An 18,317-nucleotide genomic window follows, 5' to 3' on the forward strand; every position below is an offset into this window, starting at 1 on the left:
CTCTCTCTGCCTGCCTCTCTGCCTACTTGTGATTTCTCTCTGTCAGGTAAATAAATAAAATCTTAAAAAAAAAAACAAAACAAAACAAAAAAAAAACACCCTGAAACGTTCACTTCAAAGCCCAAACTCTTAAGTGCTTGATGTTTTACTGCTCAAAACGGAGCCACCGGGAAATAGATATGTACCCCCAAACCTAAAACACCAAAAAACAACTCACCTCCCCCTTGCTTGGACAACCTGAGTATGAGCAAATTCTCATCTACTTGCTCCAGGCCCAGGCCCTGTGCACCCTTTCAGGAACTGTCCTTTTCCTTGATTTTCTTTTCTTTTTTTTTTTTTAAAGATTTTATTTTTATTTATTTGTCAGAGAGAGAGAGAGAGCGAGCACAGGCAGACAGAGTGGCAGAGGGAGAAGCAGGCTCCCCACAGAACGAGGAGCCCGATGTGGGACTCGATCCCAGGACGCTGGGATCATGACCTGAGCCGAAGGCAGCGGCTTAACCCACTGAGCCACCCAGGCGTCCCCTTTTCCTTGATTTTCTACACCGCTCTCCAGGCGGGGCCCCATGGCAGCTCACAACCCAGCACCCCCCGCCCCCGCCACCCCCTTCGCCCCCGGTGTGGCTGCAGATGCAGTTACAAGGATATTACCACTAGGGGGCACTACATGAAAATAGATATCACTTTCTGTCCAATGGGCCATTTCAACCCCAAATTGAAAAATAAGTGAATGAACAACATATATTACAATTACGAATACATATAAATATAATTATGAGACAGATGTCATATATACATGTATTATTGAGAACAAATGAAACAGAATCACCATGTTTTCATGGCTTTTCTTCATCTAAGATCTCAAAGCACTGTGTAGACATGTTAGGTAGTTTACAGTCTGTTTTAACCTTGGGTTGACAGCTAATTTTAGTCCGATATTTGGGTAACATCTCTCTGACTGGACTCAAATCAGTGTATAGGGGATTCCAATTTTAAAATAAAAGGGAAAAAAGGTTTAAAGTGAGTTGAACAGGCCAGGAGAACAGACCAGAGCCCATGCAACCCAGGTAGGGAACCCCCAAACCTGGGAAGGGATGGGGAGGACCCCAAGGGGCTGAGAGGCTGTGCTCCAGCCTCTGGACCATTAATGTTGGGAAAGCATTACTAAGCCCCAAGAGGACAGGGAATGACCACAGCAGCAGCTGTCATTTGCTGAACATTTACCACGAGTCTCTCAGGTAATTGCTTTAACAGAGTAGTTTATACAGATTAGTTTTAATAGATAATAAATGATCTAGATAGTCTATAGATACTAACCTTTAAGAGATCATTTATTTAATCTTTACTAACATCCTGTGAGGTAGATTCTGTCACCCTGTGTTACCGATGAAGAAACCAGGGTCAGAATGGTTGCCACATGGCCAAAGTCATCCAAGTGGCACGTGGGGTCCCCAGGTTGAGCCCAGATAATTTGATTCCAGAACCCTGGCTCACATCACTGTGCCACACCATGGCCTCTGTCTCTCTGCTATTTCTGTTCTCTCACAGTCTAACTATCTTAAGAAGCTGCACACAGCAGCTGTCCTGAGGATGTATGTTCTCTTCCTCATGATCCCCATGACTGTACCTCAGATGGTACCCCCAGGAGACCCCCAGAAGACTCTCCCTCACTCCCTCTACCCAGCTCACAGAATCTCCCCTGTGAATTCTGACTTACTCCCCAGTATGTCCGCTCTGCCATCCCACCACCTGGTACCGGCACTCATTCATGCTTCCCCACTGTTTTCTCTGGCTGCTCTGTTCTCTCAACCCGTAAACTCCTGGGGCCAGGGATGGTGTGAGAGATTTCTGAGCCCCTCAAAGCACCTGGTACAGAAGCCTGCAAACAGTAGGCAATCAAAAGAACCCTCTGACTTATTGTGATTCCAATCAGTCATTCTTATACACATGATGAAAGAGAAGTTGTATGAGCACAGCTTCTAGAATGTGTTACCTCTCCCAGGCTCTGCCTCTCCTGTTTGTCATCATAGCCGGAAGTGTAGAAAGGCTCATAGGTAATAAGATCTGGACGTTCAATATCATAAATTGCCTTGACCTTGGGGATGGCTGCTAAATCCTTATAATCCAGGATTTCATTGTCCACTTTTGCCTGGCAAAGTTAAAACAGAAAGCAAAATCACTTTTCAGTCTCATCTCTTTGGAAAACTGTTAGTACATTTCATGTCCTGTTTGAAAGGTGAAGAGCTTAAAAAGAAACAAAAGTCAAAGCATTTTGCTTTAGAAAGTTGCCTATTTATACCATATATTAATCATGTTTTATTAAAAAAAAAAAAGTCACCAAAAGCTTAGGGAAAAGTCTGTGCAGAATAAACCAAGTAGAAACGCCTGCAAACCTTCACGATCATTTTCCTAAATTTATTAGAGATGGAGAAGCTCAAACAGATGGTCAAAAAAAAAAAAAATCCTCCCAGATGGCTAAAAACAAGAACTGCATATTTGATAAACTAAATATTTAAATATCTTGTAGCAGAATTTAAGAATACTCAGTATCAGCCTTACAAAATGTTTAATTAATCCCCAAGTGTCTATATCCAACAATTTTTCAAGTCCTGCGTGGTATTACTGCATTTTATAGGTCATTGACATCGATGGTCACATTTGTATATAAATTTAATTACCCGAAGGAAAACGTGATTGGGAAGGCTGATCTTCAACCATGAAAACTGGATCTCATAACAGATTATTCTACTCTGGGTTACCCGCCCCCCATTACCATCTGCTACTTTACCTGTCCCAAAAGGAAGGGTCTTTGCCAGAAGTCAATACTTACATAGATAGTATGACCCGGGGAGCCAGGGATACTGGAGCTTGGTCTAGAATAAATGCTTTCAGAGGAAGTCCTGGTAGGCTGTAAATAAAAAGTGCCTTGTAAGATTTCAGACTGTGGCTTCAGAATCAAGAGTGACCCGAGTCCCTAGCATTTACTCAAAACTAAGCTGGTTAGAAAAGATCTGTGGCTTTTCTGAGTAAAGGAAAATATAACCTAGACAGAAAGTTTAAAGAGAACCAGCTAAGCAGTTAGCCTTGAGAATGCATTTGGGGACTTGTCACCTTCTCTTCCTCGTCCCCTCCAAGACCTTCTGGCTCTGCCTTCACCAACACCTCCCTCTGCCTCTGTTGCCACCATCCCAGCCCCAGTCTCCAGCTCCGCTCATCTGGACTGTTGCAATGACTTTGCCTGAGGGTTTCCTACCTCCATTCTTGTCAAATCCATTTGGTACCCAGAGACCAGAGAGATCTTTTTCTTTTAAGATTTCATTTATTTATTAGAGAGGGAGAGTGAGAGAGCATGAGTGAGGGGAGGAGTGGAGGGAGAAAGACAAGCAGACTCTGCACTGAGCACAGAGCCTGATGCGGGACTCGATTCCAAGACCCAGAGATCATGACCTAACTGAAATCAAGAGTCAGACCCTTGGGAGGCACCCATGCAGGCACCCCCAGAGAGACCTTCAAGAACAGAATTTGGTCACTACTCTGCTTCTGGCTTCAGCAACCACTTAAAATCACAACTCCCAGCACCTCAGGGTTTTGATCCTATTCTCCTCTCCCACCCTCTCACTTCCTTCCCACCATCATTCATGGAGTAGGACGCAGGTTCCTGCTTCAGGGTTCTTATCTTCGCTCTTCCCTCTGCCTGAAATGCTCTGATCCTCGATTTTACATAATTTTTTTTCCTTCCTCTAGTTTTGGCTTTAAATGTCATCTCCTCAAAGAAGCCCTCCGTGATCTTTCAACCCAAAATGGTTACCCTTATTTTCTGTCAGTGTTTTCCTTCATGAATAGCCCACAGCTATGGGACAGATGAGGTGAAAGCAAAAGAAAAAAATGTTTGATCACCTAGCAGGGGAGAGTGTCCTTAGCTCCACAAGAAGCCTGCAGTGGCTCCAGGTTGAGGTGGGGTAGGAGAGGGGGTAATGCAAGGCAGTCACACGTCTTCAGGTACTGATGTTGGTATGATGAAGCCCTGTTTTCATTAGCGAGCAGCAAAGACATTGTGTGACCAGCCAGAGAGCACACTGAGCCGTGGGGTCTCTCCCATGTCACACATCCTATTTTTTGTGAGATACGGGTCAGGGATACTTTCTGCCATCCTTTAATGATACACTTGGGGATGGCTCTGAAGTATTGTGGGCTTCCTCTGCAGCAGTCAGCAGGACTGTGGCAGAGCTAACAGTGTGAAGAGTTATCCACGACAACCTTCGTTCAAGGCTTTCAGATCTGAACCACCTCCATTTTGCATACACCCGTCCCAGGTTCTCTGATTCTAGAAGAAGTATTTTCGATTTTTATAGTCAGACTGTGTTCAAAGTCAAATCAGCTGGTCACCAAACCTGCCGATGCTCTGGCTCCTGTGGAGAGCTCTGTCTGCCGGGAGCATCTTCAGACCCATCAGCACTAGGAAAGGCTCAAGATGTCTCTTGGACATTCAGAAATTGCTTTGTTTCATTGCATTTACTGTGGCTCGCTTCTGCTTCACTTGGGTCTCCTTAGTTAGAATCTATTTCCATACACTTCCACTTGCTTATAGGTTGAGTTACAACCTTATTTTCTTACAATGGCCCTTTGTTCTGCTTTCCTGAATAAAATGAGATGGTGGATAAAACACGACTCCATGTAGTATAATAGAGGGGGGTTAGGAGGCTGGATTTGGAGTCAAGGGATTTAGTTCAAAACCTCGCTCTCCTAATTGTGTGACATTCTGAGTTTTTCTGTTTCTCTCCTTTCTCGCTTTCTCTCTTCCTTTTTGACTTCCTTAAGTTTCAACTTCTCATTTCTAGAATGGAGTAGATGGTACTAACACCTAGTTCATAGGGTCAGAGGAAACAACACCTATAAAGCTTCAAGCACCTCGCCTCACACGGGGCATGTACCCACTTCCAGCATCTTCCAGACACTGGACCTTAGCCGGGATTTCTTCATCTGTTAATCTCACATAGCGGAGGAGACCACCGCCTCTGTTTCGCTCTTCGTGACAGAGGGTCCTTTCAAATGTGAGCTCCGTGCATGAGATGTCCGCAGAACTCTCTACAGCTACTGCATTTGTGGGCCTTCCCTTCGGAACTCAGACACATGAAGTCATTTACCTCAGTCCACGGGTGGCAGTCAGATTGCCTGATGCCCTTCCCCTTTTCGAGAGCTCTGTGAAGTGACTACGTATCTGCCCAAGACGGGTGACTTCTAAAGCGCAGGTCTCTGGTTTATTAATTTATGCCCTTCCCCTGCCGTTTGGCAAAGACCTTGCATGAAGGCCTGTCTTATCTGCTGGAATGGTCCCTGGTGTGCTGCCTCTTCAGCCGTGCTCAGGTCTCAGCGCACACGGATCGCTGGCTTTTCTGCCACAGTCCCAATGGCTCCCAAAGTGTATGAGCTCACCTGGTGGAGGTTGGAGGTCCCTCCTTCATGAGGATAGTAAGATTACTTTTTAAAACTCAACTATTAGTTTGGGTATTTTAATCTTAAGTATTTGGAATTTTGTATTTCGATTTTAAATATCTAGAATTATAAAAATGTTCAATTTTAAATGAACAACTTTGTTATTAAAAGGAATTCTTTTATTCTTCCAGCTGTATCCCCTCCCTCATTAATAAATAACTTGCTGAGGGTCTCTGATGGCCAAGAGAGCTTCAAAAGGCACATAGCTGTCTTCCAACATAGCGGCTCAAATCCACTCCAACTGAAACTCATTTAACCTGAAAAGCAACAACTTTCTGCCATGCTTTCCCTCTTTCAAATCCCACTGACTGTTTCCTCTTTACCATGAACTTAACTCTACTGTCACCCAGCTGGGCTAGAACAAAGTTTTGCAGATGATCCACATTTCCACAGATGATCCTTATATGCAATTATTTAACCTACATTAATTACGATTTCAACCCATTCTGATATCCAAGTTAACAACAGTGATTCTGTAATTACTAATTGAGTTCAATAACCCGATGGGTCAGCAGCCTTTGTGAACCTCTACTAGAGTTACACTGAACAAAATTACTCTCTTGTCTATACAGTTGACCCTTGAACAATGCCAAGGTTAGAAGCATTGACCCACTGGGCAGTGGAAAATCCACATATAACTTTTGACTCCCTCCAAAACTTAACTACCCATACCCTATGGTTGGAACGAAAGCCTTACTGACAACATAAACAGTTGAGTAACACATATTTTGTATGTTATGTTTATAACATACTATATTCTTACAAGAAAGTACATTAGAGAAAGGAAATGTAATTAAGAAAATCCCAAGGAGGGGCGCCTGGGTGGCTCAGTGGGTTAAGCCTCTGCCTTCGGCTCAGGTCATGATCTCAGGGTCCTGGGATCGAGTCCCGCATCGGGCTCTCTGCTCAGCGGAGAACCTGCTTTCTCCTCTATCTCTCTCTCTGCCTGCCTCTCTGCCTACTTGTGATCTCTCTCTCTGTGAAATAAATAAATAAAATCTTAAAAAATAAATAAATAAAAATGCTTTCCTCACCCAGCTGCATTGTGACACTTAAAAAAGAAAGAAAGAAAGAAAGAAAGAAAGAAAGAAAGAAAATCCCAAGGAAGAGAAAATACATTTAGAGTACTGCAGTGTATTTACAAAAAAATGAAGTGTATGAGTGGACCCATGCAGTTCAAACCCATGTTGTTCAAGGGTCAACTGTATTATAAATGAAGATAATTTCTAATACTTATCCTCAAAGGTATGCCCCCTTCTATAGAGAAAGGAAACAGAATCTGTTATTAGAAGTAGATGCAATTTACTTATTTTCCTGAAAGCACCTTTTCCCTCATGCCTTATGGAAAAACCAAACTTGAAAGCACAGGTGGAAATTTCAATTCTATTTTTTAGTGCCATCTTTAGCCAAAAAAAAAAAAAAAAAAAAAATGCAGGGAAAGGGGGAAGGCACAGTAGATGATACAGAGAGGATTACAGACAGGCTGTGATCTCTCAAAGTATTTTGCTAATACAACTAGGTGAAGAATTTAATCCTTATTGTGGCCAACAGGAGGAAGGAGCTTCAGGAAGAAACCCCTATTGCGTGTGGCTGTCCCAGCTCACTCTCTCATCCAGGGGTCCTTGTAACCTACATCTATCTCCCCAGGACATGTTCACGGACCCACTTTCAATTTCAAAAAGGTTTTTTATTTTTCTCAAAAAAAAAAAAAAATCAAGAAGGTGATTTCTGAGTAGTTTGTTTCAAGAAGGAAGAGAGAAAAACGGCCTTTGATCACTCACAGTAGTTGCCTAAAAATACACGTCTCTTTGCTTTCTTCATGAAGTCTTTTTAAAAGCCCTCTAACCACCTTACAGCTGAGCTTTCCTCTATGCCTTGACTTGGTCCATCTGTCCCCCCCATTCAGAAGGCACAGTCACAAAGTGAGAAGGACACTGAAGACATCTTTTTATGGGGCCACATGGCGCTCGTCCTTCTTCAGGTACTCGCCATTAAAACACTTACCAGAGCGCTGCCTGGTGAGTAAGCAAAGAAGTAACATTTTCCATGGACTTTCACTATGGGCCACCGTGCACGTGGCCAGGCCAGGGAGTGCCTGAGAGCACTCAGTTGCCCCCCACCTCCCCCCTTTCAGCAGGAGCAGGGGTGTGACAACTACCCATCTAATTTGCATTCCTCTAAAGCCATGCTCTAAGGAGGGAGAGAAACTACAGGCAACTGGCAACCAGATGGGAAAGAGCTGATGAACCCCTAGGGGACAACTACCTATACAAGGTGATCAACATCTTATAGGAAGTGCTGCTGGGACTGACTACCTGCCTTGGGTTTTTGCTGAAGTCCACCAGACAAGGTGGTGATAATCGCTGCAGAAAAAGGAATACTTTTAAAATTTGCATACATTGCATGTTCACTGCTAAGTCAAGAAAGGGTGAAAATAACTCCTTTGGAGAAAGGGGTTTTATGTTTTAGAGGAAGCAGGAGGGGTTCAGGAGAACAAAGTCCCTTTTCTGGAGAGTTTCACAAATGCCATCGGCCTTTACTATGGCCAAAAGCCATATGTCTTTCCTGTATAAATCTTGACCCCTATACATCCTGATGCAAGATAAAAACATAGCAAAAAGAATAAAATATTTGAATAAAGCAAAAGCCTGGAATAAAGCAGTATGTACTGTAGTGATGTTAATAAAACAATAACATTATGTCCTCATTCTAGATATATATAAAGCCTCCCATTAGCTCTCAAAAAATATGCACACAGAGAAAAAATATGTTTGGTATATTATAGGTTTGCAAGTGCATACGTTATAATAGTGAATGTTAGTTTCAAAAGAAAAAAAAAAATCTCATGCCCATTTTGTATGGCAGTCCATTCATGCTTTAGCCTGCAAAGGCCCATCAGAGAAGCTCCTTTCTAGAATATAGCAAGTGATCCAATGTAGATTATAATAAGCTTGGTCCTGGGAATATCATCTGCTTTGTCTACAATCAATTATAGCAGAAATTAGAAATATTCAGTACTGAGTTTTACGTCCAGACAAAATTCACTACTCATACACGACTTTTCCAAGCAAGTAAAGCTGAGTATGTTTTCTTAGGCAATTCTACTTCATCATTTTCTTTTAACCTGTACCTCAGCGCGAGGAAAAAGGAGCGACTGCAGAATATAAATAATAAAATGACTTTCCTCCTATCAATTTCCTTCACAGCAAAACCAGGGCTTACTTCTCCGGCACAGAGGGTGGAATGTTCCTGCAAGGAGTACAGCTGGTTTACCTAGTAACTAAAAGGGTCTGGTACTATCTGGTGAAAGAGCTGCCCCTGGAAGCATCTAAAAGATGAACATATATGTGTGACTTGAGAATTGCCTTGGCTTTTCCAGGCTTCTTCAAAGTTCTGGTGAGCTGATCCTCAATGGCCAATGGGTGAAGAGGGGCCTTGTCGAATGGCCTGTTTCTCTGCCAGGTCCCCAGCTCTTCACAGCTTTCTGTGATGGAGCTGAAGTTGACTTCATTGATATTTACGGTCAGATAATGGGAATCAGATGTCCCTTTTGAACCAGGCTGGGAAGAGAGTGGTTATTAAAAACAGAGCTCTCTCTCTAACCCACCACTACCTAAGAGGCTCCCCATCTTTGAAACTTGAGGGTCTGAACCAAACCCAAGAATCTCACACTTGATGATGGTATTTTTGTTCAAGTCATGAAAATGCATCAGTTGACTACAGCCTCAGGCTAACAAAAGAGAATACTATTGGAGTTATAAAGAATATTTTGGGGGAAGGACCCCAAAACTATTGAAAAAGCCACTGCTTGCCAAACAGCGATTCTAATTCTGAGCAACACTCCTCTGCGGTGGGGACCAGCTTCCGCTCTTCCACTGGATTCATGAGACTGTAATTTCACTGCGTGTAAAATCTCCACCACTGGGGCTGAATGAGCTTTAGGACAGAATGAAGATCAGAATGACAAACACAAGTCGGGAGTGTGAGCCAGTACTGTGTGCCAACCCAATGCACCCCAGGCCCAGACTCTGCAATTAAGTCTTGCTGCTGATGTCTGGGGAGGGCTGTGGGCTGATCTCATTCTCTGGATGAAGAAACTTAGGGGCTTGATGTCTAAAAGGTGTCTTTCCGCTCTGAATGTAGATACCTCTAACTCTCTTCCAAATCATTTAAAGAAAGAAGGTGAAGTCATAATAAAAGTACAGTCAGCAACTGTCCTCAGCCTTGGCGTGGTCCTGGCAGGCACAGACAAAAGGTGTAGGCACAGAGCCCAGACTGAAGTGTTATGTTGTAACCTCGAATTGTGAGCAGAGCTAAAAAATGGGTTTCCTCTGGGCTATGATAGGACTGTGGAAAGTTATTATAATTTAACAGGTTTCAACGGATTCTGTGAGACCCCTAAAGAAGGTCAAGTAGGTGCTTGAGAGCCCAGGCTCCTTCCTGCTTCACTGGTCATCTGGTGAGCTGGCCGAGCCGTCTCCTGGCTTCTGGACAGTCCTGCAGGTCAAGCTGCTCTCTTTCTCAGACACATCAGATGGAGCCAATATGCTGGGCTCCCCTCCTGTCTTCCTAAATTCCTCTGTGCTGTGGTGGAAAGAACACAACTTATGAACTCAGAGACCTCTCTTACTGTCTTCACTCCTCCACTTGCTGGCAGGCTAACTATGGGCAAATTACTAACCATGATGGGTCTCAGTCTCTCATCTGTAAAATGGGGCCAAGGACAGCTACCTCACAGGGATTCTTAGGGAGAGCACATCTGAGTGTATTTAAATCTCCTGGCCTCTGCACAGCAGGTGCCTGGTCCCTCTCATTTCCTTTCTCACTTCACTATTGGTTTCTTGAGCCGAACCACTCCCTTCCCAAGCACTGTGTCCTCCTGGTGTGCTGGTGCTCTTCTCCTCACCAGTCCCAAGCCTTTCTCATCATCTCCATGTGTGTTCATCTCAAATGACCTCCACCATCCAACGTCAAGGTCACTTTCCCCAGGAAGTGCCCCTTGAGAGCCTTTCTCTCATCTGAGGTTCCTAGACCTAAGTGATAGGTTTCTACACCATTTTATAATTATTTATCTATTATTTACCGGTCTTCCCTGCTGTCCAGCCTAGCACTCACTATTCCCGGATGTCTGGCAAATATTTGTTCAATGAACAAATGTGTAAATACAGGACCAAAAGGGGAGCTTCTACTGGGCTCACTTGAATGAACATAATGCTGTAGCCAGTTCTCTAAATGAAAACAATACTCAGGAAACAGACAGAATGTGAGATGCACTCCGTGGGGTGAGAAAAAGCATCTGCTTCTGCGGGAGCCAGAGAAGTTATGGGGGGAAAGCAGCACAGAGAGGACAAGCGACAGAAGCCTGGGGCCAGGATAGCGGCTCGAAGCCTCAGCCTAGACACAGCGCCAACCTGCAGAGACGGAGACCGTCCTGTGCGTCGAACCAGACTTTTGGGATAAAAGAAATCAGATGAAGAACGATGCGTGTTTGGCAGCTGCCATAAAACATGAAAAAAGGGAAGAAATGAACAAAGAAATATCCTCAGTTTAGAAACACTATACGAACAAAACAAAACGAAACCTTTGGGAAAATGAATTTGATAGTGACTGTCAAGGGGCATCGCTTTATAGCTTGTGTGTGTGTGTGTGTGTGTGTGTGTGTGTTCAAGGCCCCATGTGTAAAAAGCATATTTACTGGTCTTCAAGTTACCGTTTATTTACCTACATTCTAACCCCCCATGATTCCCTTCCATATATTTCCAGTTAGACAGTTTCATATATGAAGAGTAAGAAGCCAGTGAAGCCATTGAGAGAAGTCTTTAAGAATCTATCATTATAAATGGTCTGTGAGTTCTTAAATACCAAGAATGTAGATTACTCAGTAGGGTTGCAGAAAAATTCTTAAAACATTTTCATTTTGCTATGGTAACTGCACTGATGTGGTACCCCATGAAAGGCTTGGAAATCTTGGCTCAAGGTCTGTGATCTGTAGACACACCCTTAAGAGAGGACAACATTCATTCCCTTATTCAAAAAATGATTCCCCTTTAAACCCCACCAATGTCAGCACACGCCCTATTCAGGGCACTGGGACCTCTTCCCCCCTGGAGTGCTCTGTCCTACGCACTCCTTGGCTTCCCAAACGTGAGCAAGCTGAGGGTTGGACTGACCTCCCAAGTGGTTGAATGTTGGCTTTAAAAGTCTTGGAATTTTCTGGAAAACTTGACTAAAGGAAGAAAAACTAACAGCTCTTCTTGGCCAGAAAGAGGAGAAGTATTTCACTCATTGTTTTCACAAGCTTATCCAGAGAGTTCTATCAAGATGCAATCAAGAGTGGTTTTTTCCTTTCTTTTTAAAATATCATTTTAGTCACACTATCTGCGAACTCAAGCGACTCTTACAGAGAAAAGACATACATTCCATGCAGTCTGGTCTCATTAGCATTCTTCTCCTCATCTCCCAAAAGACTTCATCAGAGATGAAGTGAAAATGAATATTCAAAAAAACTGAAAGCAACACAGTAGAGAGAGTACAAACTACTAGTTAGTTGGGTGTTTTCTGGGAAGCATTCCCAAGCTACGCTATGAATTTTACATTCTTATGATAAAAGTGACAATAACTACTATCTTTAATGTTCTGGGATTTTAGAAAGATAACCCACTTCCAAAGCATCCATAGTTCCTCAAAAATCTCAGACTCTGGTGCCCAACACAGGTAACTGTTCCAGTGTGCACCTGGCTGGTGGGTGGACTTGAGGGTTATACACACATGTTCAAGTTGAAGCTGTTATGTGTCCACCATCCTGATACTGGTGGACAAATTCCTTTTCAGTTTGTCTTGTTTTTACTCCATTACTATGAGAATGAGGGTTTTTTTTTCTTTTCCATAGAAGTATGATGCCGATGGGGTTACAATGCAGAGCTGCTTACACCTATTAATGGCAGCTTAAGAAGACCTGATACCACACTCTAGAGTTTGGCTTCCAAAGTAACTTCAGGTCTTTCTTTTCCCTGAGATGCCAAGTGGAACACAATCAAACTATAGTTTTTCCAGGGGTATCAGTAAGTCAGCTAAACCAAGAGCCTAGGATCCTATGGACTGGGATCCAGTGTGATTATTGCTCAGAAAATATTTCACAGTCCAAGGGAAAAACCAGGGGCATCTGATTAGGATATGGATAATGATACTGACTTATAAGCGTGTGCAGCTCTTTGCTTCTGAAACATATAAAATAATGTCATCTGGAGGTGTTGTCAGGGCTGAATAAGACCAGGAGAAGGTTTTAGAAGTGAGAGGTGAAGAGGGTCTATCCTTTTGTCGGAGCACTTAGTGTTCAAGGACAGTTACTGAAACATTTTGATGTTACCTAAGAGTTAAGTTACCGGGATGCTTATTCACACTGACACTTTTGGGCACATCATTGTTTTCCCCAACGGTTTTATCTGACAAACAATCAGCTTCTGGAGACAGAGGCTACTCAGTGAATTTGGATTTAAGAGGTCAGTAAAATGTACCATGGATGCAGAGTTTGGGTTGGGGTAGTACATTATGGACTAAGTACAAAAAAGTCTGGTAGGCCACCAGATGTCTGACTTAGAACTTGATGAACAATTTCTTCTCATCTGTATGTTTTGACTGTTCCTTGAATGCTTTCCTATGAACCTGACTAGTGAGGCAAGGCTTACTTTCTCCAATACAAGCATTGGGAACAAAAACCACAATCAGTTTAACATTGGAGGGAAGGGAACCTCCTTCCCTGGCCAAATGGTCTTTCAACTTGATCTGCTCTTAAGAAAAAAAAAAAAAAAAAAAAAAAAAAAGACATGATAAAGTAATTTCCCCCAAACTCCAGCCCTGAGGATTAGTGGCAATGACACAGACGGCCAGCAAATGCACCTGGCACTACAGCTCTCATTGTTTCCTTACCCGCAGCTTTTCCTCAGTCTTGGTAGATTGCTTACAGTCGGGATGCCAAACGGTGGAACCTGGAAAGACACGATGCCCGCAGAGAGTTAAAGGAAATGGAAAGAAGACATAGTCCTATTAGCCAGAACTTCTGAGAACAGTTCATATTCTTCTCTCTCAGAGGAGAGTGTGAGAGCCCTGGGTCCAAGTGAATTATGGCAACTCTAACCACCAGGTGAGTTTTCCTCACCCAGTCTGAGCTCGCTCTAGAAAGGTCATTATTCTAGACCACAGAGACCACTAACAGGCAGAAGAGTGTTCTGACGCGAGAGAGGTTTGATTCTTGACTGAGTGTTGTTGCTGTCCTTTTGGACCATATTATTATCCTTTAAAAGTCACATCTGTGTGCTTACTACAAGCTGTATTTAATTTAAACAGAAGCCATAAACAATGTTTATAGAACATCAAAATAACCAAAAATTTAGACGAGGGAAATACAGTCAGACAGTCCATACCCAGAAGCAAAACTCACTGAATTTTTTATTGATCCAATTACACACGGTCATCTACAAAGATATGGAAAATTAAGCCAACTCATAGAAAGGTCAAAAGTTATGTTATAAATGCAGAAGTCTTCTTTAACTTTTAACCCTTTAATTAACAACAATAAGAACAACAAAAGTCTCCACTCTCAAGTGAGTGAAATTACTAAGTGTCATTTTCTGTCCCTGAGTCAATACCTCACCTTCTCTGAGAATGAAGCCCTTCCTTGGAATGATGCCCGCATCCTAGAACGAAGCACAACACTTAAATCCCATACAGGGCTCTTGTAAGAATTCAAGTCCTCCAGTATGACTTTGTATGCCTAGATATGTATGTCATTTATACAGCTGTGGGTCAGACCTGTATGTAAGTCCTATGTTCGTGGAAGGAGACGTTCAAATATGGTTATGGGCAGAAGAGCCCTAGGAGCACTGGATAAGACTTGAGCAAGTGAAGTTACTAAGTTGAAAGCAGCGAGTAAATGATATGAATTTACTAAGTCTCAGGAGGAACATCAGACCTGTTAAGTCTTTATCTCTTCAAGCAACCACCTGTGTATACTTGAAAATTCACCAAATTAAAAATTCTTGAATTATTTTACACCACTGAGCTAAAATAGATAAAATAATATCCATGACAAGGATAATACCTTTCCTATCAGAACAATACTTTAATCCCTATTTAACAGTCATTCCTATCTTGCTTAACCCAGAGCCAAAAAATAAATAAATAAATAAAGGTAGAGGGAAAAATGGGGGTGGGGGGGCAGAGAATGAAACAAACTAACCAGACAGACACACAGTCCTTTTAGCATTAGTGTTTACTCTGAGGCTGGCTACAAAGCACAGGAAATCCTCTTAATGTGGGTGGCCCAGGAGGAGCATTCGCTCTGAAGGTTCTGCTGAGTTGGAGCCCTTGACCAGATCACTGGGTTTGCTCACAGGGTCACAGTATTCTCCGGAGGTCAGACACACAAGGACTGTGACGTGGGGAGCATGTCAGATGCTGAGGAAGATGAACTACTCTTTCTTCAAGGACACGTCGAAAGGGCAGGCAAAGAGCACTGAAGCCCAACGCTAGAAGCCATTTACAACTACCCCCGGAATTCTGAGGACAGCCCATCTTAACGGACGGTTGTTTATTTGTAGTATGAATATGTTCTCATTGGTGCACAGCTTGAAATCACTCTCTATTTAGGTTCCAGAAGTGTGTGAACGTGCGGGGCTGCACCGAGAGCCTTTGAGTCTCAGTTCCCAGCAGACACGGGGTTGACACACACCCTTGTGTCTTTGTTTATGAGTGCTAGCATAGACACACTAAATCTAAAACAAAGCCTGGAGACCAAATGGAGAATAAATATCGATTCCATGTTGAAAATGCAAAGTGACACCTGCCTATGGCTATGGAGACTCACAGCCTGCCCTCAGAGACATGTGTCATATAAAGTCCACGTGAGACTATGGGTTTGGGGGCCTGTCACTTGCCTTTATTGAGCCCTTTAAAATTCAGTGACTTTTTTCATCAGAATTTTCCAGACTGATCATTAAAAGTGAGTGATATTTGGGTTGTCAATTTCTCATAGAGGTAGCATTTTTCAGAGAGTAGATAAGGCTTTGCTTTAATATTCAAGAATCATTTCCGTTGACTTTTCTTCATTGTATAAAAACAAAATAGAGAGCAAAGGAACCATTCATTAAAAATACACGTAGTGTTAAGTGCAGAGAGACAAAGAAGTGAATGCGAAGGCAGATGAGACCTGGTAATTACCAAACCGAATGAGCACCAGCTTCCATGGTTCTCGTTAATTTTACTGATAAGCCCTTGTCGATTTAATGACTCTTTCTCCAGCTAAAAATAGTAAAATGTTTGTGCAGATGGTGCTGTTTGACTGGAAGAGAATCCTCCCCCAAGCTTCTAGCTGAGAAACGTCAGCATTTTAGGGGAGATAAAAACTAGTCATGGTTGTACACTGGGAAAATTTCTCAAAAAGATTTTCAACTTTAAAAAATCTGGGGGCACCTGGGTGGCTCAGTCGGTTAAGCATCCAACTCCTGATTTTGGCTTGGGTCATGACTTCAGCATTGTGAGTGGAGCCCAGAGTTTGGCAGGGAGCCTGCGTAAGATTCTCTCCCTCTGCCCCTCCCACCCATCATCCCCAAAAATCTGATGGCCCTCTGGTAATGAGTACTTCTTTGCCACCAGAAACTTCTCCACTTCTCTTTCAGGGACTCTGGAAATGTTCTCTCTCACCCTCCTGCTATCTTTCTTTCCGTATGAGAGCTATGTCATCTTAAAGGGATGAAATACATCTATGATGCAATTCACCAAATATGAGATTTTCTTCTTCCTGAAAGCTTGCGTCAGAGCAGGCTGGAGGCATTGACAAATCCTTCTCGCGGGGTAGTGAAAGGAGCAAAGACAAAGTACCATCTAGAAACGCTTTTTCTTTTGTCTTGTTTCCCACACCTCCTGGGGAAGGCTGGGAGGAGGTGTTGCTAATTTTCACTCTTGCCTCACTTCCATGGGTCCAAACATCAAGTCCTATGCATTCACTCCAGAAGCAACGCATTCCTTTGTTAAACAGACTCAGGGGCTCACGGCCAGCATGTCAACTGCTTGGCTGATTCATACTAACTGATGAGGCAACTTTTGGCCACACTCATTTTGGATCTGGGGAGCCTTGCAGCTAATGAAATGCCTCCTTCTCTAAAAACAAACAAACGAACAAAGCAGGGTTTTCCTTCCCCAGATGGGAAGAATTTACTGAATTCCTGAGACACCTTACCTTGAAGATACATTTCCTCTCCTTCGGTGAACATCTGGTTGCATCTGCTGCATCGTGCACAGCTGGGGTGGTAATGTTTGTCACCTGCCTGCAAGAGAAGAGGGAGGGACTCCTTAGTTTGCACCTTGTCACAGATCCCAGCCTCTTTTCTGGATCTGGGGATTTGGAGGCAAAAAGAAACAGCTGAGGCAGGAAAAATAACTGTGCAATTGACCTAACTTTCCTACACCAACAGCCCTGGAAGCGGAAGCTGACCCCATTAGACCAGCTACTGATGCCTGCATGATGGGTTGCCTTCCTTCTCGGGGTTTCTGGCATCTACCTCTTGGCCTGGTCACTCTTGGATAGTTACTAGTTATACACCATGCACCTGAGATGAGTCCACTCCACCTCCAAAACATCCCACCCCCAAAACATTAACCTCCCAATTGATGTGGAGACCCATACTGATTTGTACTGATTTGCAATAAAAAGAAAGGATTCTCATATTTAGCAGGTTCTTACTTTCCTAGCTAAACTGGCTAAAAATAAAAAAACCTATCTAGCTTACAACAAGATGGGAAAAACCATAGTAAAGGACATCATCCACAGCTTTCACCTTAGGAGAACCCCAAATTCTCTCCTGTGTTGCCTGTAACAGTATTTTGCCAAAGTCTTCTATTAAGTGTTTTCTAAAGAAGACATTTTACTAAGATGGCCCTGAATTATTCATGAGCTTTTCACATTCCTAAATATGACAGATGCCATCACAGCAGGTGCTGACTTCCCCAAAGCAAAATGTCACTGGACACAGGGACAATTCTCGAGACAGGTGCCAAGTCACATTAGAGTCATGGTCCAAATGCATACCTGACAAAATGAAATCTTTTCATTTATAGCTTAGCAAAAAATCTTCACCACCTAAAGATTTTCTAATGTACTCCACAATGAAATCATTTTATCAACCAAGAGTGAAATATTTCTTTTGCATGAACCACATGCTATGGCAGTGCCGAGAGTCCAGAGTTAGAAGTAGCTGCCCCCTCTATGTTTGCATGAAATCTCAACAGGAAATCAGAGGTCAGGTAGTGATTCCTTTCTCACACCCTCCAGGAGAAACTACAAAAGCCACTTAGCAACCAGAGTGCGAGATGGTAGTTGGTTACTCAAGGCACTCAAGTGGGAAAAAAAATGAAGATATTTGAAAATAGAAGCCAGGAATGAAATCTGTTCAATGGTGCCAACTGGAAAATTCTAGAAGTGGTGCTCCTGTTTTGGTTCACACACTATTATTTAATTTTTCTTCCCTAGGGGATGAAGGAAGCCTAGACAATGTCATGTAAAGTAGCTCCTTCCTCTAGGCCATCCAGGGTCAAATGTGAGTAAAAGAGGAAAGAAGTCCCTGTAAGTTCTAAAGCACTATAGTCCAGCTGGGATGTTAATGCTGAGAGTTCCCAGCCAGTTAGGACAATATCGGGATTCTCAAGGAAAATGTAAGTGAAAGAATTAAGGCACCTTTACAAGAAGTTTGTGTAGTCTACAGTGAAAAGCACACTCCCCAGTAAACTGGGAGTAGGAAGACAGATCTTCAAACTGATACAATATATCTATT

At 42.9% G+C, this 18,317-nt stretch overlaps 1 protein-coding gene across 19 annotated transcripts in view; it reads right to left on the reverse strand.

Moving 5' to 3' along the window:
* ABLIM1 (actin binding LIM protein 1) overlaps positions 1 to 18,317 on the reverse strand; it is a 303,053-nt gene that overhangs the window by 40,585 nt on the left and 244,151 nt on the right. For 11 of the 19 annotated variants that reach the window (XM_047701373.1, XM_047701378.1, XM_047701371.1 and 8 more), the window contains exons 7-11: positions 16,727 to 16,814; positions 13,420 to 13,478; positions 10,905 to 10,988; positions 2,831 to 2,908; positions 1,994 to 2,149 (exon numbers count right to left, since the gene is read on the reverse strand). In XM_047701373.1, the coding sequence (XP_047557329.1) occupies positions 1,994 to 2,149; positions 2,831 to 2,908; positions 10,905 to 10,988; positions 13,420 to 13,478; positions 16,727 to 16,814 (465 nt within the window). The remainder of the gene's footprint in view (positions 1 to 1,993; positions 2,150 to 2,830; positions 2,909 to 10,904; positions 10,989 to 13,419; positions 13,479 to 16,726; positions 16,815 to 18,317) is intronic. The other 8 variants (XM_047701383.1, XM_047701387.1, XM_047701374.1 and 5 more) reach the window with 1 other exon arrangement.

The sequence above is a fragment of the Lutra lutra genome, chromosome 14 (genome assembly GCF_902655055.1).
Source record: "Lutra lutra chromosome 14, mLutLut1.2, whole genome shotgun sequence".
In the NCBI taxonomy this organism is placed as follows: domain Eukaryota; kingdom Metazoa; phylum Chordata; class Mammalia; order Carnivora; family Mustelidae; genus Lutra; species Lutra lutra.